Source organism: Myotis brandtii, unplaced genomic scaffold (genome assembly GCF_000412655.1).
Source record: "Myotis brandtii unplaced genomic scaffold, ASM41265v1 scaffold8, whole genome shotgun sequence".
NCBI lineage: Eukaryota > Metazoa > Chordata > Mammalia > Chiroptera > Vespertilionidae > Myotis > Myotis brandtii.
Window position 1 is genome coordinate 7,178,877 of NW_005371219.1, and position 27,927 is coordinate 7,206,803.

Consider the following 27,927-nt stretch of genomic DNA (forward strand, 5'->3'; position numbering starts at 1 on the left):
CAGGCAATACACGAAATTAAAAAAAAATACATATGAAAGTCAATTAATAACACTAGTACCTACAATTAAATTTACATTTATTATTCCTTATAGGCTAGAAACCGTTCAGGATAGCCCTCCCTAAAAGTTTCACCAAATTCACGGGTTCACTAAACTTATCTTGTTTAACATAGGATGCAGATGCCATTGTAGATAATATTCACACAAAGCAGCATTCACTTTATGCAATAGCTTTTTCGTTCTGACTTCCAGCTGTAGCTTCCTGCTACCTCCATCCGGTGCATGCTCATCCCCGCTCTCAGTTCACTCTGAGTCATGAGTGTGTTTTCTAAGGCCCACATTTATTTCACCCACGATGGACATACCACAGAACCCTCTCGTCTCTTCCTGTCCCCTGTCCTGACCTATCTTCTCCTTTTCTAATTATTCCCCACAGGAGTCACTCACACATACTTTCATTCAATCAACAAACATGTGTTAAGTGCCTAGATGCCAGGAACAGACCCTAAGTTTTTAAACTCGTGTGGTTCCAGAAAAGATGCATTCATATAAATCCAACCTGTGACTGTCACCCAAAGTAAGAACTGCACTTCCCATGGCAAATCGGCACGCACGTAGTTATGTGTATGTATTGATGAAGCTGCATTTATGCACAGAAACAAAATTTCATGAAATAAGGCTTAACCGTACTCCATGCCACGCACTGGAACTTTCTACTGGATTTAGTCCGTTTTACCTCATTGTACTGTTCGGAGGCCTGCTAAGTCAATTTCATGACCCACTAATGAGTCAAGAATTACAGCCTGAAAAGCAATGTCCTAGAATACAGGAAGGAAACTTGTGTTTTTGGAGAGATTACTCTATTTTAAAAACAATAACAACAAAAAACTTGCAGGAGGGAATGGAGTGAGGATGGTGAGGAGAAGGAAGGAAAGAGAAATAAAAGTAAAAGAAATGGGTTGGGGGAGCGGGGATGAGACAGAACAAGCTAACTTAGAAATAGAAAAGATAAAAGGGAAAAGCCAGAGAGGGTTAAAGAGAAAGAGAAGAAAAGTAAAAGCCAGAATGAAAAGAGAGACGACTGTTGAGGTAATTTCTGGGGTGAGGGAAGACGTCACCACCTCCTTGGGCTGAGGACTGCCACCTATCAGCTCCCGCCTGTGGGGGGAATTAGCAGATTAATCATTGATCATGGCCTCCCAACTGCTCTAATCCTTAAGCCTTTAAAGACTGTACTCCCTGGTGTCTGGGAAAGATAACAAGGTTTACCCATTAGGGTAGACATGATTCTGCCTGCAGCACAGAAGCCAGAGCACTGTCTGGAGAGGACTAGAGGAAATCAATGGGGGGGGGGGGAACCCACAGCGACTTGGGTTTGGGGCACATTGTTGGAAATGCTTTCATGACGAGTGAACAAAGTGGAGCTCATCAGGGCCCCGGTGTCACACCCATCTCAGCGTGTGTGCTAACTCTGCCTGGAGTTAGCACACACTAACTGACACATGACACACTTCCTGGCCAGAGCCCATCCCCAGGGGCATGCACTCTGTAAGGTGTACTTAGGGGATAAATTCAATGTTCAATCCTAAGACATACTTATTTACCTTATATTACCTTTCACCTCATCCTGCATTGGAAAAATCCTAAGTTAGACAGCATTTATCCAAACTCCACGTGTCACATTTTGAACCATTTCTTGGAGATAATTTCTAAATGAGTGAGACATATTCCTGGAAAAGGTGAGCCACCAGAATAGCAGGCACTAATAATATGTGTGCTCATGTTCTTTTTAACCTATACTGATTGGCATGTGTTGCTTGGCCAAAAACTCCCCGAGAACTGGTAGGAGTGTAGAATGAGCACAGGTTGGTCCCGCTCGCTCCTGCACAGCAAGCCCTGCCACTCGGGCCTTCTCACTCTGCACTTGCTCGTAGGTGCAAGTGGAAGCAGAATAGAGAAAGAAAAAAAAGCTGAGCTCAACCAAAGGACTTGTATGCATGCATATAAGCCTAACCAATGGACACAGACACCAGGGGGGTGAAGGCATGAGTGGGGGGGTGGGGAGGGTGAGGGGGAAAAAGAGGGAGAAGGACACATATGTAATACCTTAATCAATAAAGAAAATAAATAAATAAAAAGTTTTTTAAAAAGCTAAAAACTTGGTGTGCTTTTTCTCTCTCTCTCTCTTTTATCAGAAGACAGTAGGGGAACCAAAAAACAGAAGAGGGCAGAGAGTGATTCTGAGCAGAAAACAGAATAGGGGAAGAACTAGGAATGTTCAGGGTTGAGGGTGGGAGGAAGGAACCCCTAGGAGGATGGCTGAAAAGAGGGAGACACTGGGTGAGGTTGCTTTCTAGGGATGCTCAGGGGGCCTCATACAGACTCTGACAGCAATAGAAGGGATGGGGGAGGAGGGAGAGATTCAGTCCATTTCAGTAAGTATTTACTGAGCCCTCAATTTCAGGTACTCTTCTGGGAGCAGCAGGGGACACAAAGATGGGGTACCCTCTAGGAACTTATAACCTATAACTAGGATGGCAAGAGCCCTAAATAGCAGCAGCACTGTTCTGATGATGGCTAAGCCAGCTCTACACCATGTCCCGAATCAAGCAAAGTATGCTTGCCCAGGAAGTGTGTCCACATTAGGGACAGTCTGCTGGGGACTGGGAAAAGAATAAGGTATATACTACCTTAAAGTATTTTTTAAAAGTCAAGATCAACAGAGCAAAAATATTGTGTCTGCATATAGATCATGTCAGAGAATCAAAGGGAGAAATGTTCACACTAGTGATAAAGTATTTTTACCATTGTGGTTTTAAAAGTAACTGCTAACCCTAGGCATTTATAGCTTAGTGATGGAGAGCCAGCCTGCCTGAGTTTAAATCTGGGTTCCTTCACTTGCTGTTTGACCTTGGGCAAGTCACACACTTCTCTGTGCTTCAGTTTCCCATCTTCAAAATGAAGGAAATAGTAAGACCTACTTGATGGATTATTGTGAGGATGGAGTTAATACAGGTGAAGCTATGTAGAACAGTGCCCATAACACTGAGTGCCTTGTAAATGTTGGCTGATGTCACTTCTCCCTGATCACCACGTGGTATGGATCAAAGGCAGAGGTCACACTCAAACAAAATATAGCTCTGAGCAGCTGACAGTGCAGACAGTGTTTGGGTTTAACATCCACTTCTAAAACATGTCCTGCAAGACCTTGGGTGACAGTTCCCAGCTCCCCCATCCAGGTTTCTGTATCTCTGTTGCTGTATTTATCTCATATTTAGAAAAAAAATATTGGCTGCCTCATGATTTCAAAAAAAATTGTTATATTATGAATTATCCAGAAATGAGTAGATACATCCTATATAATAAAAGGGTAATATGCAAATCGACCGAATAGCAGAACAGCCGGTTGCTATGACACGCCTGACCACCGGGGGCAGACACTCAATGCAGGAGCTGCCCCCTGGTGGTCAGTGCGTTCCCATAGGGGGAGCATCGCTCAGCCAGAAGCAAAGAAGCTGGGCTCATGGCAGGCAAGTGCAGCGGCGGCAGTGCTAAGGATGTCTGACTGACGGCTTAGGCCCGCTCCCCACCAGGACATCCCCCAAGGGCTCCCTGACTACGAGAGGGCACAGGCCGGGCTGAGTGACCTCCCGAGTGCACGAATGTTGTGCACCGGGCCTCTAGAAGGTATATAAACTTAAAATAAACTTATTACCATTTTAAAATCTACTAGAATTTAACACGTAACAAGATGAGAATTTCGATTATCTCATAAATCTAAATTCTCTGGGTTTTGTCATAGCTTTAGAAATCTAAAAATTATTAGTTGACATTTTAAGAACTAAGTTACAGTTGCAATTTAAAGTGTACACCCATGCACACACACAACACTCTTGAGCAGTTGCCATGACAACATAATGCCGAGCCTACCAGGCTCTCTGTTATCCTGCTGCTGATGCTGTGCAAAAACACACTCACATTAGATTCTTTACCAAGTAATTGGAAAAGGTTAAGAAAATCTACATCTACTAGTACATGGTTTTCACATGTGTTAGAACTCAGAAAAGCAAGTACTAAATGTTTTTTAAGAGAAGAATTTAAAATTAGTAACTGCAAGCTCAATTGCGGATCAAAGTAGCCCCTATGTTAAAGAGAACAGGGAAAAGGCTTTTCTTGTATTTTGTTTTTTTTTGTTTTTTTAAATATATTTTATTGATTTTTTACAGAGAGGAAGGGAGAGAGATAGAGAGTTAGAAACATCGATGAGAGAGAAACATCGATCAGCTGCCTCCTGCACATCTCCTACTGGGGATGTGCCCGCAACCAAGGTACATGCCCTTGTCCGGAATCGAACCTGGGACCTTTCAGTCCGCAGGCCAACGCTCTATCCACTGAGCCAAACCGGTTTCGGCCTTTTCTTGTATTTTGTATGCTATATCCATTTCATCAGCTCCTCCTCCTAAATTGTGCCATATTATTTTAATGGAATAATCAATTTGTATAATACAATTTGGTTAACAGAGTTTCTTATTTTACTAACACATTTAAATACTTTCCTTCTATGGCCACATATATTTCAATTCATATGGGAGCCCACACTTCCACATGCTAGTTAGACATAAGAAAGAAAAACTATCTCTAAGTTAACTGGAGTCTGTATGTTTATAAAAAGAGGAAAAAAGTTTTAAAAAATAGTGTTGAACAGACTGTCAAACCTCAGAGGGAAGGCAGGGGAGGGTAGGGGGTAAGAGATCAACCAAAGGACTTGTATGCATGCATATGAGCATCACCAGTGGACACAGACACTAGGGCAGTGAGGGCATGTGCTGGCGGATGGGAGTGGCTGGGGAGAGGTCAATGGGGGAAAGAGGAGACATATATAATACTTTAAACAATACAGGATTTAAATTAAAAACAAATAAATAATTAGTGACAGGGAGAGAAAGAAGGGATGAGCAGCCGTTTTGAAGGTTGTGATAAAACACTGCCTTGGTTCTCCTCCCCCCACCGGTTCTGCCTCCCTTGCAGGTCTCTGTCTCGACTGGTAGACCCAGACCCCTCAAGACTCAGCTGTAGCTCTTTTCTCTCTCTACTCTCGTTCCCGAGGGGTCTCACCCTTAGCCAGTGGCTTCAATGGTCACCCAGGTGCATATACAGCCCCAGAAGGCTCTCTGTGAGTTCCAGGTCAGCTGAGTCAACTGCTTCCCAAACAGTCCACTTGGATGCTACTTTAAAGACAAACTGGATCCTTCTGTTGTGCTCCTTACCTTGGCAAATGGCAGCTTTGAATGGTCCTAACACAGGTATACTCTATACCTATCTGCTAAATGAATAAATGGATGAATGAATGAATCAATGAAACCTGTTACACAAACCAAACCACCTAAGGGGCATCCTTGACATGGCCCTCCTCCTCCACGATGAGTCAGTATCCAAGTCCTGTCCATTTCACCTCCTAAACATTCCCCAAACCCCTCGCACCTCCAAACTCCTCCCAGCCACTGCTCTCTCAGGCACCAGCCTCTGCCTGGATTGCCATAACAGCCTCTCCACTCTCAGTCAGAAACACACGATGTAGTACACAGTGAAGTTAGGCAGTTCCTATCTGTTACATAATTTAGTGAACTGGTGAAGTTGGTCAAGAAAGGGGAAGCTCATCTTTACTGAATGTCACCTATATGCCAGGCACTGATCTGAACACCTCGCACACACTAATCTCCATACGGACCCATTTTCTGGAAGACCTCAACGGAGCATATGACATCTGGAGCCTCTCCGGGCCACAACCTTTGCTGTGTCCGGTGCCAACAGGCAGAGAATGATGATGGTGATGATCACTGCTTATGGAGAACTTTTTCCAGACACTGGTCTAAGTGCTTGGTATTCTTTCATTAAGCCCACCTACAAAGCAGGTGTGATTATTGCCCCACTTTGCAGATGAGGAAACTGATCTACACAAGACTTGTTATTTGTTCAAGGTTAAAAAACAACACAACAACAAAACAACAAGTGGTAGATCTGTGATGCTGTGATTCAGGATATGAAACCAGTTCTGTTTAAGAATTTACTGAACACCTGTTTAACTTACAGTAAGTTATCCAAACTGGTGAGGATATACAGTTAGAAGAGACAGGCATCCCTGCATTCAAGGGTCTTGCATCGAACGTGAAGAGCCCGTCTGCAGGGTCAGAGCTGCTTTGTCATCTCAGCTCTCCCCAGTGGAGAGCAGAGTTCATGGAGAGACGCCTCCTTCAACTCCAATCTCACCTCCAAAGGGTGCACTTTAAGTCGAGGCTGCCATCTCTTCTCCGCCCCCACAGCTACCCAGTTTTCCTCAGATAAGGTACCAGGAGAAGATGTTTATGCTTATACTAATATGGTGACAAGATAATGTTTTTCTTACAAAATCTTTTTTTAAAAAAAAGCACCGTGAATGGCATGAATATAAGTGTTTTTTAAAGGTCTAATCTAGTACTCACAGTTTTATAACTCCATCTGGGCACCTGGAACAGAGCTGCTGGCTGCTCTTGTCCTGCTGATGTTGACTCTGACCCAGCTGAACGAATCTACAAATTACAACGGATAAAAAGTGAGCCAGGGAAGAAACTATTGGCAATACAGTCAGTAAAGCATGGAATGAGCTTTCAAATGACAATAGTGTGCTTATGTCAGAAAAGCCCACAAGAGCACCCCATGGAACACAAGACTGCTCCTAGATGGTTGCCTGATTTTAGAGTGGGTCTGTGAGAAGGAAGAGAAATTCTGCTTAAAATATATCAGAACCATAGATATAAGAATGATAAGAAATGTGTACTACATTGCATTTCTATTTATTTAAACATGATTAAAAAACCCAGAAAAAACAAAAACAGAACCAATTGTTCCTGAAGCTAAGCAGCTGATCTCTCAGGGCCTCACATAGCTGCGGGTGCCAGTGGCAGGAAACATGGGAAACGAGGGGAGAGGTTTGCGGTGAGACAAATGACAAGGACAGGGCGGGACCAGGCTGGGGGCCCATCCCCTGCAGCAGACGCTGCTGAGAACCCAGGATCTGGACTCAGTTTCCTCAGGACCACGAGAATCGCCAAGTATACCCCAGTCACTGTGAAGAGTACTTTTAACACAGATGGAGAGGACTGAGGAGACCAGCGACTGACCGCCACTGTATACCGCCCCTCCTTAGAGAAGACTGGGGCAACACGAAGCCTGTCTTAAAGCTGAGAGCCACAGGGAATTGCCCAGGGTCTCAGCCGGGTAAGAGGATACCATGATGGCAGAGGGCCCGCAGCTATTTCTCAAGAGCAGACCTGCCTGAAGTGTAGCCTGCAGTTTTGCTCTATGTGCCCTGAGGAGGTCACAGGGCAGGATACAGGGCTGATTCCCTTTTCACTTTTCTACTATTTGAAATGTTTTCTTTTGATGACTAAGGATACTTTTATAATTTATTTTTTTAAGTAGCTTTTTTAAAGGTCAAGCAAAGTGCTGTAGAAACTAGCAATTATTAAATCACGGGCTACTGGAAAACTTATAAATAGCTTACTTTTATCCAACTTTATACTTTTACCAAGCGAACATTTTGGATGCATTTTTTAAAAAAGAATGCCACATAGCATTTAATATTTGTACAGAACTTTAAACTTAGCAAACCATGTGCACGATCATGGTCAGAATTAAAAAAAAAAAAAGATTTGGCAAAGGTCTGAGGCTTTGTGGAAGTCAGTAAACTTCTGAGTCTGGTCAAAATAGCAAACCAAAGATATCAGAAAAGATGTGGGCAAAGGGAGGTACAAAGAATAGGGCTCAATAATTAGAACAAAACTATAAAACCGAGAGATCTTCAGGAGTCTGAAGATGGTTGAGGGTCAGCATAAGAAAAAAAAGGCAGGAGAGCAGGTAGCAGGAAGACGGGCCGTAGAAGCCAGTTCTGGCTACATCACCTCCCTCCCCACAATGTCCTGTGGTTGCCCAGGTGGTGGCTGTGACAGGCAAGCCAGGCGACCGCACCATCTTCACATGCACAAACTCTGGTGAGTCAAGCCGAGTGGGTGCAGAACAGCAGTGGGAGAGGGCGCCTCACAATACAGGGCAGAATCCATGGGCTCTCGCCCTGCCCTGGAAGCTCCGCTCTCTGGGTCAGAGGAGGCAGGAAGAGCCCCAGGACCCAGCATCATAAGCAGAGGCAGCTGATACAATCACGAGAATGAAGAGAATGGCACAGACTAAGATCACAGACACCCCAGAAGCACAGGACAGGTCTCCTGGATAGGCCACTGCATGGCTCTTCCTGTGCCCTCAGCCTTTAGAGGGATAATAACATCTTTTCAGTCTACTACAGAGCTGTCTAAAGAACAGGTAAAACACTGTGAAGTGTTATACCCCTCAAAGGAGGAGGTGTTGAACTTCAGAACACCAAGCACAGAATCTCATTCCAGAACATGGGCTCCTTCCTTCCTGCATAATCCCTTCCTCGCAGGCCTGCCCTGGCACCTTCTGAGACTGTTTCCCAGGGGTGTTGTGGCTGAACAAGGCTGGATCTCACTCCCCAGAAGGGAGAACTAGAAGTGGGCCTCAGGGGCAGTCTGAGCTACAAAGGCTGCAGGTGAAAGTCATGCCTGAAGCAAGAGACACTTTTTGCTTAATTCACATGAGCCCACATTTCAGTCCTTGACACGTACACTCACGCTCTCTGCACTAGGCACAGTCATATTCATTCCTAACCCCAGATAATGCATTCTTCCAGCCGTGCTCCTGACAAAGGCTGGCCTCAACCGGTAAACAGTTCAGCTGCACTGCTGACAACGTGAGGAATAAGCCACTGCGTGTCTGTGTCGGGTGAGGAGGGTGTGGCTGAGTCCTGAACAACTCAACTTGCCTCTGGTAAGACAGCGATGCAGTCACACCAGTGCCTCTGCGGTCAAGAAAGGCTGTGCATTTTGTATTTTACATGTTATATCAGTGATGGCGAACCTTTTGAGCTCGGTGTGTCAGCATTTTGAAAACCCTAACTTAACTCTGGTGCCGTGTCACATACAGAAATTTTTTGATATTTGCAACCATAGTAAAACAAAGATTTATATTTTTGATATTTATTTTATATATTTAAATGCCATTTAACAAAGAAAAATCAACGAAAAAATGAGTTTGCGTGTCACCTCTGACACGCGTGTCATAGGTTCGCCATCACTGTGTTATATAGCAGGTCTTACTAGCTTGAAGGAAAAAGCTGACAATATCCGGTACGACGGATTCTACAAATGCAATACCCTGCTTAAAAAGGAATGGTAGGTCAGTGCTCATATATATTACAGAGTTTACATATGTCAAACTTATATGAATGAAGGGCCTCTTTATAGAAGTATCATAGCTCTACATTTAATGAAAGCCACTGCGCTTGTTTTGATTGGAAATTCCTTTAGTGTCAGATGTTTAGAAGCTAATAATATCTGTTACAGTTTCACAGAACTTTGTTTTAAGAGGCACTGTGCATGCAGAGTTCATTTCCAGTTCGACAGAACTGTACTTAATTCTCTATTATCCTTCACTTTTTAAGGGCTGTCCTCTAATGAGAATATGTTCTATCTTATTGTTAAAATCTAATTACATCTGCTTTAGAATTTTCTAAGACAGACCTTTGCGTCCTATACATGTGAATTTTGACACAATAACTACTAATAAAATTCCACTGAAGCAGTGAAAAAAACAAGTCTTCTCAAGGCATGTATTAGGCTGAGGGGGTGTTTACAGTGGACCCATCAGTTTCCTGAGGATTTCCAGGTGAGGGACTCCTTTGATTTTTTACAGAGAGGAAGGGAGACGGATAGAGAGTTAGAAACACCGATGAGAAACATGAATCAGCTGCCTCCTGCACACCCCCTACTGGGGATGTGCCTGCAACCAAGGTACATGCCCTTGACCGGAATCGAACCCAGGACCCTTCAGTCCACAGGCGCTCTATCCACTGAACCAAACCAGTTAGGGCAAGGTGAGGGATTCTTTTGAGAATCTCATAACTGCTAATCTTCTCAAAAAAACACACTTACATGCAAAAGTATGTACGTGATTTCAGGGAATGACTTTTGGGGGATCCTTTCCCCCAGCTAGACCTGCCTACCCAAGGGCTATAAGATCCTGAATCAGCTCCCTTATATCGTTGCTTCCTTTTTCCTCCTCAGACACCCTTCCCACCAGCAGCCCAGAGCTAAAGTGACTACAAGGTCCTCAATCGGCAATATCCCAGGTTTATTTTGTACCTGATCTTGAGGATTGTTTACTGTAGAACTGTGTTTGTACTTCAGTTTACAGCTTATATGTGGGCAGTGAAAATACATGTACTCATCATAAATTTTTATCTCAGGCAATAGGCCCCCTATTCAAATATAAATCAGTGTTTCTGAATTTGACCTTCTAAATGCTATTACTATATTCCAGATGGAATTCGTTTCCTTCTGTATTGACTATTTTAATTTTTTAAAGTTATACTAGATATGTTATTGTAGTAATACATTTGCATTTTTTTCTCAATCTCTACATGGAAGTAGTTTACCTTGAATAAATGGAGAGATCTTCCTCTGAGATACCATCGAAGAGGTTAATCCCATATACCTCTTTCATGGGCTGGACCACATTCTGGGGTTAAAAAAAAAAGGGACCAGGAAAATTTTTAGATGTCTAGAATATAAATTATTTCCAAAGATGAAGAAAATGAACCTGTGAATTTTCCTACTAAAGGAATCACAATGTTTCTTCAATCTATTCATTAAACTTCTCAGTTAATGCTTTTTTAAATTTGATTTTATTTCCACTAAAAATAGTTTGTTTTAGAGTAAAAAAAAAAACACTGCTAAATAATTATTAGTGGTGTTTATATAATACAGGAGTTAGCAAAAATTTCTGCAAAGGGCCAGATAGTAAATATGTTATGTTCTTTGGGTCATACCATTTCTACAGCTACTCCTCACCTCTGCTGTTACAGATAACATATAAGCAAGTTAAAATCAGTGCCAATAAAACTTTATTTACAAAAACAGACAGTGGGCTGGATTTGACCAATTGTTTGTAGTTTGCCAACTCCAATAAAACTTTATTTACAAAAACAGACAGTGGGCTGGACTTGACCAGTCATTTGTAGTTTGTCAACTACTAGGACAATAGATTCAGTTCTTGTATTATCACACTTTGTCATATCGACCTCTAATGACTTCTAGCTATGTCTAGAAATCAAATTTCCCCCAAAACTAGATTTAGTTTTTTTGTTGTTTACTTTTATTTTCCCTTACTATATTGGTAATATCAAATTGAGCAGGATGAACTGCCCACTGGGGCTACGCAGAGATGGTGAGGCCCAGGTCCAAACCCTGCCTTCCAACAGTGTGCTGAGCAAGGGAGTGAACGAACCGCAAGTGGGTGGGCTGCCCAAAGAGGCACAGGATTCTCTTAAAAACTCTGAAGAAATAAGAATTTCACTGTTATATCTGGGAGCAAAAGCACTGATTTTATTGCAAAATGAAGCCATTTCCATTTTGTCTGTCTATGCTGGATGTCTTTATCTCCACAGTGCCTCCAACACCACACATTACATATGAACTCATTTCAATGGTGTGAGTGAGATAATGTGACCTATTCTCGCTCTCAGCCTTTCTCCTGAGAGTGGAACTTAGAGATCGTTCCCCAGTGCCTCACGCTGGACCACGCGCGCTCCTCTCCCCACACCTCGGTCACTTTGGCGCTGTCCCCCGCGTCAGTCATCTTCACTGGGGTGGAGCGCTGAGACACAGAGCCCTCCTCCTCCCGGTCGGTCCCGGAGTCGTCATCAGAGCTGCTGGACACAGCCTCCTCGCTGGGGGGAGGCGGGGCGCTGGCCGCTGTCTTCCGCTGTAATACAGCTTCTTCTCTATTGCTTTTGTTCCTTTGAAATGATAAGTATGAAGGTGAGCATCTTTAAACAGAACCCTCAACATTCACTGTGCATCACTCTGTCCCAAAACCTTGGTCCTGGTGAAGCATAAGAAAATGACTGTGAGAAACTAGCTTCTGAGTTCAAGTCGTGCTGAAGGGAAAACCTTCATATTTTACCATGTACAAGTATGGGCCCTATATGAATTTCAATCCTGTTATAAATTCTGGAAGAAAACCAGTACATGTGTGTAAACCTATGCAGAAAAGTCTCCTGGCCACTTGGTTATTGTGCCTTCTTTTGGTAACTGAAATCGATACATTCAAACTTTATGGTACAATAATAGGCTATATGTTTTGAGATATTAGCAAAATGACCTATAATTTGTAAAAGCTTCAAGAAAAGGTCAAAAGCCAAATCCATGTATATTTTCTTCCCTCCTTTGATTTCTCTCAATCACAGTATCAGCTAATTATTTGAGAATATGAATAACTGATGAACATGAACTAAATTTTAAAGTTTATTGTGTTATTAGTAAATAATTATATTTGCTAAACATCCCTTCTAAGAGTAGGGAATAGATTGGGTGGGGGGAACAGAAAAACTGACACATAAAAGTATGTACTTTTATTTTACTTCCGAATTTGAGAATTGTAAGAATATTGTTTTAATTCAGAAAATATTTTATTATAATATTTTGGCTGTTATGAAAAATGCTTAATATTTCACTCTTTGAAAAAATTATCTACAAGGGACTTAAAATACCATAATATTCTGAAATGTTCTAGGACAGGCCATGGGTTAGATATTATAGAAAAATTAGTTTCTGACTTTCTGCAACTAAAAATTAAAGTTGCTAGCACTTCTGTGGCATACACTAATATAGCTGCTCATTTATGTATTTGTGCCAGGAAGTCCTTGAATTCTAAACTCCTGAGGACATCCTTTCTTCTAAATGCCTTAGCATCTGGTTCAGGGTTTAACATGTAGCTATTTAAAGTTACTTATTTTAAGCCACAGAAATGGTGTGTCTAGAAAATACTAATAAATACCCAATTTTATAAATCACATGAAGCTAAAATCCAATTAGGACCCCATGCATATGCCTAAATACAATTAGGACTGGCCAGGGTTTCTGGTCAGGGTCATGAGAAAACCTTATCACTGGGATTATTCAGGTCCATGGCAGTAATAGAGATTCTTATGCTAGAACACAACACATTTCACTCCAGTCTCTAAGCATGAAGATGTAAACATGATTTGTCCTCTTCCCTGAGTAATTGGATATAAAAAAAATTAACTGTCTTCCCCAAAACAATGCTACAGTAATACACAGAAAATCTATTAATCTCTGAGCATATTTGTTTTAATGCTTCTTCAGGATGCAAACAAAAATAAATACTATGAATGAAACAAAATACTATGACTATAAAATTTTACCTAGGTATTTTATGTTGAGGGAAATAGAGGATGCTGAGTTACTTATAGGACATAACACACAATATCTGCTACCTGACTTCATGCCATCTGTGATATTCCTAATTTAAAATAATGAAGTGTACCATGTTGCTAAAATTTCCGTAAATTCTACTCTCCATGTTGAACACTTTAGTGATCCCAGTGCTATAAATAAACTACCTGTATAGATGCAATAAATGGACTGTGTCCCAAACTATGTGAAGTTATTAGTTTTTGTGGAAATTATATTGCAAGTGCTATATTATTTTACATGAATCTTTAAAATTTCATTCTATATGCAAATCTTACCCCAATACTGATTTTCCAGTTTCATCTGGTTTACGCACAGTAAATGGACTTGGATCAATGCCAACAGTCTTAGGCATAAAGTCCCTGAAGAAAGGGGAAGAAAATTCCAAACAAATCACTATACATCCAGATAAGGACGGCTTCCATTCAGTTCACATTTTTATACTATTCCTTCTTAGCCCTTGCAGCTGCATACAGGGGTGGGGCAAAAGTAGGTTTACAGTTGTGAGTACACAAAACAGTTTATTCTTGTGCCATTATTTATTAATTATGGTATTTATTTGTATTATAACTATAAACCTACTTTTGTCCACCCCTATATATTCGGAGCCAAATGTTCAAGGGAGCTCAGGTGATCTGGATCATAAAACCCCATGAACTAATGGCACTTGGTAACTTCAATGGTATCGATCTTCACTGTGAATTTTCTTTATGATTCTGAGGCCCAATGGTTATGATTTTAAGATTTTGTTTACTGGAACAGAGTTGATATCTGAATTACTGCTAAGATGTATACCTTCCGGTTATGGATCATGATTAGTTTTCAGGTAAAATTAAACTCATAAAAACCAATGATGAAACACTAAGCCACTCAGTTTTATGGACAATGTTTTTATTACACTATCCCACCTAAGGAGACTGACATAATGATAAAAAACACAGTGGTGTGAATTAAGTATCAACTTCTACCCCATTAGGCTAAGGTTAATTCATTAAAACACCGTTGGAACTCTTCAAATAGAAACGTTTAATTTACCACCTACTACGAAGCTGAAGCTGGTTCCTCACCATGGATGCCAGGCCTACCGATCACTGCTGAGGCCAGACCCGCTCCTCACCACATGCCAAAAAGGCAACAGTTATTGGCAAAGACGCTGCACCAAGTGTGACCCAGCATTACATTTTTTGAAAGAAAGTAATCTTGAATCTGACTCAAAATGTCTCTTAAACAGTTTGATAATATTTTTTAAAATTTAAGTGGTTTAATATTTCTTTTGAACATATACAGCTGATCCTCATTTGTCGACTCCATATCTGAGAATTTGCTTACTAACTAAAACTTATTTGTAACCCCCAAATCAACACAGAGCTTTCATGATCACTCCCAGACATACGCATGCACAGAACAGTGAAACATTAGAGTAATCCAACACTCATGCTCCCGGCTGAGACAGAGCAAGGTGACACCCTGCCTTCTTGTTTCAGCTCTCATGCTGTAAACACGCATTCTTTCCATAGTCTACTTGGTGCCATGTTTTTCATATTTTTGTGCTCTTTGTGTGTGTGTGTGTGTGTGTGTGTGTGTGTGTGATCTCACTGCCAAAATGGACCCCACACTTAGTGCTGAAGCTGTCTTGTGTTCCTAAGCATAAGCAAGTTGTTATAGAGAAAAGAGTGTGTTGGAGTAGCATCACTCAGGCATGAGTTGTAGTGCTGTTGGCTGCATGTTCAATGTTAATGAATTGACTATATATTAAGTAAGGTATCTTTAAATAGATACACACAAAACACGGTTATGTATTGAACGGCTGACAAAATGGTGACCAAAGGCTTACAGGAACCTAACCCTATTATTTCTAGGAGCAAAGGTTCATTGTTCTTTAATTTAGTGTCTGCAGGAACTTTACAGAACATAATTCCTGCAAATAAAAAAATCAACTGTATATTTGTATGTACACATGCATGCAACATCATTCATACTTCCTTGAACTTGAAAACTTCTAGAAATGACAATGACCTTACAGTTAAAACTGCTAAACTTTAACATGTTTAATTGAAAATCAAGCAAGTAAGAATTCCAAATTTTCCATCTAAAACTGACGCAAAATGTAGAGTAATTTCTAGGAAAAAAACACATAAATTATGTTTCTACATGTACCATGTGAGGCTTAGGTACATATATGTCACATTTGAAGAGACTTTAAATACAAAAATGTAAACTTTAATATTAAACATAATAATCAAGAAGTAATTTGCTTTGCCTGATTTTCTTATTGTAATCTCATCATTTTTTCTCAAAGTCTCCCCTCCCGCCCCCAGCCTAAAAGAGACACAGAAAACTGAAGTATGTTCAAAGGTGACAGACCAGGATGGAAAGTCTGAAAACATGTCACATGAGTTATGAAAAAGAATGAAGATTATTTACCTGAAAAAAAATTTGTTCCTCAAGTATTGTAGAGCTGTCATACAGAAGAGGAACTAGACTTGTCCTGTGCCTAATAAAAACTGTAATATAATGATAGCCACCATCTATCAGTCACCCACCTGTGTCAGGTACCATGTTAGGCACTTGGTATATGTGTGAATATACATGTGTGGTGTCACACGCATCCCTATTGATATGAAATGAAGGAACTGAGACTTAGATAAGTTGAATCATTTTCTTAAAGTAACACAGGTAGGCAGCGGCTGGTCTAAGATTCATATCCTGCCCTTTCTAGTACCAGCGACTATGCTTTTCCACTAATTATGTTCGCTCTCAATTTCGATGTTCACGTGTAAAAATTGAGTTTATTTCAAATGACAAACTGGGACCAATGGGAGAAAGATTTCAACTTCTCAAAGGGAAGAAGTTAAACCCAGTTTTCTAATAATAGAAAGGACTGCCTCCTGAAATAGTTGGCTCCCAATCATGGGAGGTATTCAGAGGCTGAACAGCCACCTGCTAGCAGGCTTCCAAAATAGATTTCTGGTAAAGTAAGACACATCTATATAAACAAGGAAAAGTATACTTCCCAAATCCTTACAGTATCAGAGTACTCACAACATACCGTGCGGAACTTGTCATAGCCAAGCAAAAGGTATCATCAAAGCTACTCAGTTCATATGGGCGGAAGAACTCATTGTGGATGTCAATCTCTTCTTCATATCTGTGAAATTTCTTCACTATCAACTTCTTAAAGTTCGCAGCACAGATAACTAAGAGAGATACTGCCTGTTACTCTTGAAGCCCTCAGATTACACGTGGCAAACATTTCTATAACATCAACAGTGTTCACACAGAGTGCACTGAACAGAGTCCAGCTCCTGCCTCTGGCACGCACACACTGGGAAGAGAAGCGATATGGGCACAGAATATACAATGCAAAGCTGAGCGGGACAAGGAGGCGGGAGGGCCTTTGGGAGTCAGGGTGGAGGAGGCAGTTATTTTAGAAGCGAAGTTACTCAGCTTTTTAAATTATTTTTTGTTCTTAAATACCGTCTCCCTTCTACGTAAAAATCATATAGTTATTTCACTTAATTTTCCTTTACGTTTCAAATCCTGTTTATGACCAATGTTAGTTAGACTGTTAAAGTCCTTTCCATTGTTCTAGAACAACCAAGCCTTCATAGCAATGAGTTATGATTTTACTCGGAATTTCAGGGTTACAAATAATTTAAAAATCAATGAATAATGTATTAAGAACAAAAAATCATTTTCAATCTTCCTACTTCATGGCCTTCACCACCCAAAATTGGAATGGTTGACCAGGACTAGACGGAGTCCTCAACTCGAGTGTTCCAGGTTGGCAGTAGATCTTACAAGTAAGAAAACAGGCTAACCCAAAGTCAGGGAAATCAGTCAGAGCCAGGATTAAGCTCTACTTAAAACTGGGCAATTATTTAAATTTGGAAACATTATCCTAATGTACTGTACATTTGAGGGTATTCTTTTAACATAAAAATATTCCTGCCTTTCTGACAAATTAACAAAATGTAAACTTTAGTGACTAAAATGTACTTTTATACACACACTTGTACCTTTTTTCACTGCTTAGATACAGGAAAAGTTTTTATTTCTCCTTGTGAATGGTTTTCACTTCCTCCCCATTCTCCCCAAATATCTAGAAATATAGTCAGTACTAATTTAAAATGACAAACTAATATATCTTGTAAATATTTGAGGGACATATCTAATAATTGAAAGACACAATACAAGACTTTGACCAACTTAGATACAAGAAGTATAGCACAATCCTTGCCCTTTAAAAACTGAGATCTCAGGATATCTTAGCTTATCTATTCTAACAGCAACATATGATACTGAATAGGCATTCATTGCTTTCTAGTAAGAAATTATATGCAAAGAATTTAATGCTTTGAGCTCATTTAGGAATAATTCCAAAATACATTAGTATAAAAACTAAAAGAGAAAACAGTGTACCTACCTTCATCATAAGGCAGTGGCAAATATTTTATTACCTCTGGTGTCCACCAGTGAGTATAACTATAACATAAAAAATAAGAGAAGATGGGCCCAGATGTAAATGTTGGTTTTCTACAATTCACTGGATAAAAGGAACTGAACAGCCTATAATGAGATGCTGCCTCATATGTCAAAATCAATTTCTTTTTCTTTTTAAACATGTTTGTGAAGCTTTGGCACAGTGAGTCTTCAACATGTCAGTTCTTGTCTCAACCCCTTTCTTGTTTCAAATGTGTCACAGATCTATAACAATCCATAAACATATCTGCGGGTCAAGACGTTCTCATGTACTTACTTTTTGATGAAACAGATTTGGGTTACTCCACCAGACTCTGTGAGCTGCTGTTCACCCTCCCCAGGGCCTGTGCTGCATTACTCTGCCACCAGGTGAGGAGCAGGGCCCTGACCCAAGTCCCACAACCAGGATTCTCTTGCAGGTAGTTATCTGAGAGTTAGATTACTTTTCTATTCTGCTCTATGTGTATGGGTCTGTGTGTACAGTTCATTAAAAGAGTTAAGCAAAGTCATTAAGTGAATGGGTAGCCCTAAACAACAAGTTGGTTCCCTCAGAAACTAGTATAAGCTGTGTTAATCTCCAATTCTAAGTATTCACTACATGATCAGAGGGGCCAGTCAGAGTGAGGGAGGGAATTTCAATCATATAGATTTTTGCTAGAACACTCATCCACTACGAGCAGAGAATCTGAAAGAATCCTGAACTGCCTTCTCTCTGACTTATGAATTTAATTCTAAATCAAATTCTTATGAAATGGATATTTAAGGGGTAAATATCCAAGTTCATAAGAGCTAGGCAGGGGAATGATATGAAATGGCATATCAAAATTTTCAAAAGGTTCAGAAAAAAAGAGCCGATAGCCTAAACTGCTAAAAAATGTAATTTTAAAATAAATAAAAGGCTTTCTAAAAATAAAATGCTGACGTCAAAATTTTGAATAATTCTAATTATGAAGAATGGGGAAGTATTTAAATGAAATAGGCAACACAGAGAACTCCCCTAGAGATGGCAAGTGGAATACATAACCAAGGATGACGAAAAAAGAAGCCTGAAGCCTAATGAACTGTGAGGGAGGAAAATGTTACACTAACAGGAAAGGCTCCTAAAGTTTTGCTTGAGATTAAAGTTGTGCTTTAGAGCAGTACTTCTCAAAATTCAATGCACACACAAGTCATTTGGAGATACTGTCAAAAGGCAGATTCTGATTCAGTAGGTGGGGCCTAAGACTCTGCATTTATGACAGCTCCCAGGTGATGTCAAAAGGGCTGGTCCTCAGACTGCTTTTTGAATAGCAAGGCATTGGAGCATGAAAAGAACAGAAAAAGGATAAGTCTGCTGCTTGCAGACTTATTAGTCTTTCAACATTTACTAAACACCTGCTGTGTGTCAAGCACCACTCGGTGTGTTAGAAATGCCATGTTAAAAATAATGACAGAGAGAGTAGTTACTCAGTTCCAGTATTGTTTCTATCTTTACCAGCCATGATGAGTTTCATGCTGGAAAGAGAAAAACACAAGATGAGAGGGAACCACACACAGCCCAAGGGACAGAAGGAAGCTATAGGGCATCTCTAACAGCATTCAAGTCTTGGTACAGTTGAGATCAATACTCTTCTAAGGAATAGCAAAGAATGGGATTTAACTGGAAACGGGCAAATGTAGTCTTGATGCTCAGAGGCAAGAGGGTGATACATTCCAAAAGATAAAAAAATCAAGTATTCACTAGAGATATTTTGTGAGTAACCTAAAATGATGACCAGTGACTTCTACGAATCCATATAAATTTACTCAAACAAGCCACACCAGGCTAATCTCATTTCTTTTCTGGTAGGAGAATCAGACTATCAGATCATGGGAATGAAAAAGACATGGGCTAACTGTTTAAGAGGTGTGTGTGTGTGTGTGTGTGTGTGTGTGTGTGAGAGAGAGAGAGAGAGAGAGTATTAGAGCACACAAAGTTCTATTTTGCAACCTCAGCAGATGAGGAAAGCACAGAAAGCACCAGCTAGTATATGAGGAATTTACTAAAGAATTTTGCTCACAATTGTCTTACTTACAAAAAAAAAGAAACATTACATTAAAATGTGTTTTAACTCAGAATGCACCATGTGGAGAAAAATAATTAAGAGAATTGTATTAGCGATTTGAGACCAGGCCACACATTTTTAAAAAATATTGCTAAACTGTGTTTCCCTAAGCAACACAATGCAACTTAACAATACTTTTTAAAAGTCCAACTACTCTGAGTGGGCCTCAGAAGCAAAGAAGCCCAGGAGAACTGCCTGCCCTGGGGGAAGATGAGCGGCGTTGGGTGGAGGGTGAGGACGTCTGAGAGGACTGAACCTGGGACGGGGAATCTTCAGTACCTCCAGCATCGGGCACTGCACCCGGACAGAAATCTGCTTTGGGACCTGGGGTCAGAGGACCGAGACGCAGTTGGTGCTGCTTCTTCCTTTGCATACCAACAAGTAAGCGTCTTTTCCCTTTTTCATTCCTTAGTACTAAGAGTGCTCAATGCCACCAGCACACACAGGAAGGTTAGGGAGATTGAAAAGACTAGCATTTGATTCCCCTAGCTAGCTTGAGAGTCCTCTGAAATAACGTATATGGACTTTAGCAAAGCAATCGGTATCTGTGAACAAGATAGACACATGTGGGCAGAATGACAGCATGGTGAAGTGATGACAATATGGTAAGTTACAGCTGTTTAAATGATTGCAACCAACAATTATGAAACAATTTTAAAGTGGAAGAAGGTGTCTGGTGCTATCTCACAGGGGCCTGCCAGCTACCCTATTCTATTCAACACTTTCCATCAAGGACTTGCATTAGGATCAAGATGGCCCGGCTAATTAAATCTCAAGAAGCTACAAATCTAGAGGTGAACAACTAATAAAAAGGATACACATTTCAATACTTTTGTTTGGAAGCAAGCAGAGCGTATAGGAGCATGACAAAAATGGTATAGAGAGAAGGTATGGCAGCAGGACATGTTAAAAAAGACTTGGGAGTTCTAATGGACAGGGAGCTCAGAGAGTTAACAATGTGACCGCAAGACACTGAAAGCAGCTAATGGAAATCTAACACTTAGTGATAAAAACAGAATATCCAGGACAAAGGGAGAAATGGTCCCAGTGGCCCACGATAGTTGGCACAAATCAGACCAAACTCTACTATCAGACACAGATCTGGGGACCACAGTTTACAAAGAACATGGCATTGACTAGAATACATACAGGAAAGGGCATTCTGAATGCTAAAGAAGTTATAAGTTAGAGAAGGTGAGATTTTGAAAATGTGTGAACTTGTCTTCAAACAACATTTCCAGGGGTTAAATAACAGGTCTAAAGTCACACACTTACAGAAATTCCAACTCAGCTCTACAAAACGCTTAAGTTCACGCTCTTGTCTTGTTACTGCCTTTGGTAACTTGTTCATTTCATCTGAGAATTATAATACTCATTTAACTGTCACTAAAATAACCAGTATGGGTGAGTAACACTAGCAAGTCCAAAATAAAACACTGAAATTTATCTTACAGTATTTATAAGTACTGCTTATGGGTAACATCAATTGTTGATACCATTTTGGTTACTAACATTCTGGAGGAAGAAAAGCAAAAACAGGAAACCAAATCAACTGAGAGCCATATTATCTACTTTGATAAAATTTTGTTTTCAGTAGCAGGCTTATAGCGGATGCTTACTGAATCATCTAACTAGCTGATTAATCTCAGTCAAGGCACATTCTCTCTGTACCTCAGTTTCCTTTGTTTTAAATAAAATGGATGTAACACCAGCTTCTTTTTATTCCCACAAATAAGCTCCAATACTGCCTGCCTCAGGTATGTAACTCAAGATAATATCCTGGCTAATTTTTGCAGTAGAAAAATCGAGTTTTGGTTGTTCCCAAGTTGTGTAGTAATAGCTTCAATACTTTAAAGGCAGTGATTGTCAACTGATGAGCCATAAGAATTTTTCTTTTTTTCTTTTTTTCTGAGCCACAAGAATTTTTAAAACATGCAATACCTGACTATTTAAGTCAGGGTAACTGATTTATTTTCCCTTAGATTGTCAAGTTTAAAAAAAAATGACAACAGCCAATACAACAATAACTGTCTGGTGTGAATGAATCAAAATTATTTGTCAGATTGGCTAAAGATATAACATATTTTTTGGTGTGCCACAGATTTTTAGTAATTAGTTTAGGTGTGCCATGAGATGGAAAAAAGTTGAAAATCGCTGCTTTAAGGTAATAGAAAATTTCAGAAAATCAACCACATTTGCTAATAGTCAATTGCATCACCAAAGCTAAATACAGGTATTTACACTCATCTCTCATGAAATAAACATAATTAGTTCTAAATTTTCTATCAGCAAAAATTCATATAGACAAGCATTTATTAATATTAAATTGAATGTAAGAACCAGCTTGCTTCATTTATAGGGAAAGTAAGCTTAAATATTAAATTGGTTATTTCAATAACAAATTTGAGAAACATATAAATTCTGACACTTCCTTAATATTTTAAAGATTCCTTAAGTAACAGAATTTGATAATAGCTGTAACACCAGCACATAATTAGCACAGACTATCAATGACCCCTCTCGTGTTTAGGAGGCATTGGCGCACAAAATAAAGGCTATGTCAAACTGATGCTAGGAGAGAAGAGCATTATGAAAGAGAAATTGACATGTGAGCAGAATGGACCAGGCTCCAACCTCATAGACGTGAAAACGCTGCTCCTGTGGCAAAATGGATTATATTAGTACATGGCAACTCAATTAAAAACATGAACAAGTCTTCTCACTAAATCCTCACAATGACTCTGTGAGGTATGTCCCATCATATTTTGCAGACCAGGAGAAAGGTTAAGTAACCAGTCCAAGATCACACAAATGCAGAGACTCCAACTCAAGTCTACCTGACCTTGAAGCCCACACTACCAGGTGTCCTGTTAAAATGTTTCAGGTAAACTGTTCATTTGTCTTGAGAATATTAATTCCAATTTAACTGTCATCAAAATAACCTGTGCTGGTGAATGACTCCAGAAAGCCCAAATTCAGTGGTAGGGGTGACGGGCGTGGCATCTGCCACGTCAGTCGCTCTCTCGTCTCCTGTGCTTCCTGGAGGAAGGAACACCAAAGTGATGCTACCGAGACCCCACACTTGAAAAACCAAAGACTGACTCCCTAGAAGTCAGACTTGTGTAGAGTTCCGAGTTTGTAGGAAGCACTTATCGATGATGTTGATGGTTTGCTGCAGTGGAGCTATAACTTACGTTCACGGATGAAGTTCTGAAACTTTTTATCTTATGGAAAATGCAAGACACCAACTGTTAACGACAATTTCCCAAAGCTACTATGAGGACCTCAAAGGTGCCAAATTTCTCATGGCAAACATGTAGGACCGCTCACTACTTAGCCTATGTGATTACTTCACACACACACACACACACACACACACACACACACACACACACACACACACACACACACACACACACAAGTATCTCATTTTCAAAATAATGTCAAATCTCTGAGTTTACATAGTAGAGCAGGAAGAAAAGTACCTTCTTCTTGTTGGTAAAAGTCTCATGGTGTTTTTATGATGCAGATAGAAATCCGTTGGGAGTTCCCAGAGATGAGGTTTTCCTTCAGTGGGATGGAAAACTCCCAGGAAGAGATTAATGGAATCCTGTCTATCAGCATCTAAAAGGCAAAAATATGTATTTCAGAAATTCCATTGCCGACATATACAACTCAGAGAATGTTTTCTCAGGAGGATATGGGAACAACTGTGATTTCACAGAATATACCTTTGAAAATAATACTATTTATACTTCAAAAGTCACACACACAAACAAAATGTAAACCGTCACCAAGTTTTTGAGGAGAATTCAAAATTTGCTTCAAAATGTATCCTTTTACTCCATACCTCTCATAATATAGAGGATGGTGCATATACACTGCTTTTTGAATTTTGAGAGAGTCTTAAAAATCTTTAAACACTGCCATAATACCATAGTGATTTTATTTTTAGAATAAAACATATTCTCACCATTTATTAGTTTTCTTGAAACAAATACATCTGCACTTTATTGCAAAGACAAGCAGAGACAGCAGAGACTAATAAAATAACCCAATTACTACCCATATTCTGTTGCACAACCTTGAACGAGTTGGTTTTGCATAGTTTCCACTTTTAATCCTTGGAAAGGTTTTCTTCATTTCTTTAGCAGAGAATATGTTTACATTTTCTGTTCCTCCCCCACCTCCAGCTGTCGACCTGGGCCATCACTTTTGTGTTTGATAATGAAGGCAGAGTGGGCACACCGATAAGAGCCTCGTTCTAACTATTCAACCACTCCATAATTACCGAAGAAAAAAAATATATATAGTATTTCCTCTTCCTTTTCTAATTAAGTCTTGGTAAAAATGATGCTAAGCACAGAGGTGATCTCATGAACCACCCTTCCCCTTCTGCACTCTTTTCTCCTAGCATCCTTCATTCTTTCCCCTCATTTCCTTCTTTCCATTCTTGTCTCAGAGCCCTGTGTATTCAAGTTTGGAGCAGACATCCACAATGCAAATAATGACCTCTTTCTAAAAATGAGCACGGAACTCAAAAGATAGCACTGCAGTAATGACTGCTTTTGAAATAACATTATCATAAAATCAACTTTCTTCCAACAGCAGTGGTGAACACAGATATATCTGAAATTAGCAACATTGTTCTCATTGGGCTATTTGGTCGTTTCAGAAAAGCAATAAATGAAATACGGTACATCACGCATGTATTCGAGTTATTAGTATTTTCACAGGAAGCATCCCATTAAAACACCACTTACCTGTCAGGCTAACACTAGTATGTAAAAGGCATGTTTTTATATGCTGAATACATTTGGGGGATTTTTGTCATTTGTTGGGAGAAAACATCAAATATTAAATGATGCAGGCATTCTCGCATCCTCTTTACACAATACAAAAGTAAACATACTGCTCTCACAGTAATTACGTTCTTTATGCTTCTAGAATAGCTTTAATGGCTCTTATTAACTCATCTATGCGGTACCTCAAAATATCTTAATTCTATCTAGAGAAGCTTTCCATTTTTCAGTCATGTTTTCAAGGCGTTTCTTTCATCCTTTAAAACTGATAGTAGCTTCCTTTAATTTTAAGCAAATATGATAAAATGCAGGATGTGAGAAAAATAACTAAATAAAGGATATTCTTTCAAAGGTTCATAATGAAGACTTCTTGAATGCACTGCTGGTTTGTTTGTTTTGTTTTTCACTATGGAGTTTATGGTTACTTTTTAAGCCTCGGCGATCACGCCAGCCCTCATGAACCTGAGGATCTTTTCCTGGCTACTTTCAACTGCAAACAAGACATTCACCCTCAGGAAGACAGCAGTACTTTGGATGTGGACAAGAGTTTAAAACAGATAGATTCTCAGTAGGACAAAATGATTATCTATTTTTGTACTCAATCATGCTTTAAAGGAAAAAAAAAATATGTGCCATTTAAACTCCATTCAAACAGCTAAACATTAACCAGTTTTATTATGCACTGTATCTAAATCAGTGGTTCTCAACCTTCCTAATGCCGCGACCCTTTAATACAGTTCCTCATGTTGTAGTGACCCCCAACCATAAAATTATTTTCATTGCTACTTCATAACTGTAATTTTGCTACTGTTATGAATCGTAATGTAAATATCTGATATGCAGGATGTATTTTCATTGTTACAAATTGAACATAATTAAAGCATAGTGATTAATCACAAAAACAATATGTAATTATATATGTGTTTTCCGATGGTCTTAGGTGACCCCTGTGAAAGGGTCGTTCGACCCCCAAAGGGGTCGCGACCCACAGGTTGAGAACCACTGATCTAAATAGATCAGGCTTGCCATGATTGGTGTGGCAGTGGCTGGAGCGTTGGCCTGCATACCAAAGGGTCTCCAGTTCAAGGGCACCTACGGGAGGCAACCAGTCAATGTGTCTCAATTCCAGGTTGGGGCATATGCCCGGGTTGCAGGCTCCATCCCCAGTAGGGGCATGCAGGAGGCAGACAATAATGTTTCTCTTTCATTGATATTTCTATCTCTCCCTCCCTCTCCCTTCCTCTCTCTCTCTCTAAAATCAATAAAAGCATATTTTTAGAAATTGTTGGTTGTTTTAAAAAAGTGCATGTGTTTTAAGCTACTAAGTTTTTAGTAATTTGTTATAGAGCATAGAAAACTAATACACTTGAACAGTTGTACAGCAAACTGGCTTTGCATTTTCTCTGGTCATGAAAAAAATACTGAAAGATGACTCTTTTGTGGATGCTTCCATGCCCACTTCAAAAGTTCCCATCACCAGAGACTCTCTTACAGTTCCCGTGGTGCGGGCACACGCATCTTTTCATATCAGTCAGTTTCTTGCAATTCCTTCTTTATGAATTCAGTGGTCACCCACTGGTTCTTGCTGCTAGGTCCCTCTGACCAGGACTTAGGCCACCCCATGCCAGCAGCCTCCCCCATGGCCACCAGTAAACCTTCAAGGACCCTTTGGTCCAACCAACTTTACGAGGGTAGGCATTTCCAACAGGGCAGCCCTCTCCCCAGCCTGTCCCTCTGCTTCAGCTTTGCTGCACAGCAGTGCAAAGCCAGCAGCTCCGTGGGGTCCCTCCAACAGCAGGACGCTGCAGCCAGCTTGTCAGAGTCCTGTCGAAGCCTGCTCTCTCCAGGCTTGCGGTAAAGGAATCGGGCAGTAACAGTCACTACACGGCAACAGTTCCCTTCAAAGAGTCTCTTTACCAATCTTTCTTCTCCACATTCTGTACACTTTTTTATCCCTGATCTGGTTCATGAGCCTAAGACTCACAGAATCAGTCACTGCACATGCTTCTGTAAATTCTGTGCATGGGGATTTGCCTCACAATCACTTTAGTCTGTGAAATCTATTGCATTGGAAATTCCATCAGCATGGAGGCGGGAAAAGTGCCATTTTAACAACTTGTTACTTTTAGTATTTGCAAGTCATAAATAAGAAAATAACTTAGTGTTAATGTTACCATTCATTTCTAGCTATTTTTTTAAAAAATCCATGATATTTACATTCTTAGGCAGTTGTCAAGACTATGAATCCTATTTAAAAGATAATGATTTACCCTGGTCAGCAGGGCTCAGTTAGTTGGGTGTCAGTTTGATTCCCAGTCAGGGCACATGCCCAGGTTGTGGGCTCAATCCCCAATTGAGGGTGTGCAGGAGGCAGTAGATTGATATTTCGATATCATATCTCTCTCTCTCTCTCTCTTTTTCTCTCTCTCTCCCTTCTCCCTCCCTCTCTCTTTAAAAATCTATTTAAAAATCTTTTAAAAACAATAATGATTCAATGCCCTCAAACATTTTTATCTACATACTAGAGGCCCAGTGCACGAATTTGTGCATGGGTGGGGTCTGACTGGACTGGCCCTGATCAGGGCAGCTCTGAACTGGGCCTGTCAGGAGGAGGAGACGGCGGGAGGTTGGCCAGGCGGCCCACCCCAATCAGGGCCCAATCAGGGCCAGGCCGGCTGGGGGCAGGGAGGGGCTGGCCCCACCCCCAAATGGGGTGGGGAGTGCTGACCAGGGGCCAGTGGCCTGGGGGAGAGGCCATGGATGGTTGGCCAGCCAGCCCCACCCCCTATTGGGGTGGGAGGTGTGATCAGGGGTGGGGCGGCCATGGGGAGGGGCTACAAGAGGTTGGCCTGCCAGCCCCACCCCCTATTGAAATAAGGGGGCGATTGGGGGTGGGGCCAACCAGAGGGCGGGGGCCATGGGAGGTTGGCCAGCCAGCCCCACCCTGGATCGGGCCGGTTCCCTGGCTGCAGTGGGTGTCATAGAGACTGGTTGTTCCGGTTGTTACAGCATTCCGGTTGCTGGCTTTTTATATATATACTAGAGGCCCGGTACACAAAAATTTGTGCACTCGGGGGCGGGGGGAGGGGGGTCCCCCAGCCTGGCCTGTGCCCTCTCCCAGTCTGGGACCCCTCAGGAGATAATGACCTGCTGGCTTAGGCCTGCTCCCGGGTGGCA

The 27,927-nt window shown here is 40.7% G+C and overlaps 1 protein-coding gene across 3 annotated transcripts in view; it reads right to left on the reverse strand.

Annotated features, from left to right (window-relative positions):
• FIG4 (FIG4 phosphoinositide 5-phosphatase) overlaps window positions 1-27,927 on the reverse strand; it is a 102,030-nt gene that overhangs the window by 27,474 nt on the left and 46,629 nt on the right. For all 3 annotated transcript variants that reach the window (XM_005883762.2, XM_014531381.1, XM_014531382.1), the window contains 7 exons: window positions 23,434-23,572; window positions 17,809-17,867; window positions 16,432-16,579; window positions 13,661-13,744; window positions 11,710-11,905; window positions 10,544-10,626; window positions 6,480-6,566 (listed from right to left, as the gene is read on the reverse strand). In XM_005883762.2, the coding sequence (XP_005883824.1) occupies window positions 6,480-6,566; window positions 10,544-10,626; window positions 11,710-11,905; window positions 13,661-13,744; window positions 16,432-16,579; window positions 17,809-17,867; window positions 23,434-23,572 (796 nt within the window). The remainder of the gene's footprint in view (window positions 1-6,479; window positions 6,567-10,543; window positions 10,627-11,709; window positions 11,906-13,660; window positions 13,745-16,431; window positions 16,580-17,808; window positions 17,868-23,433; window positions 23,573-27,927) is intronic.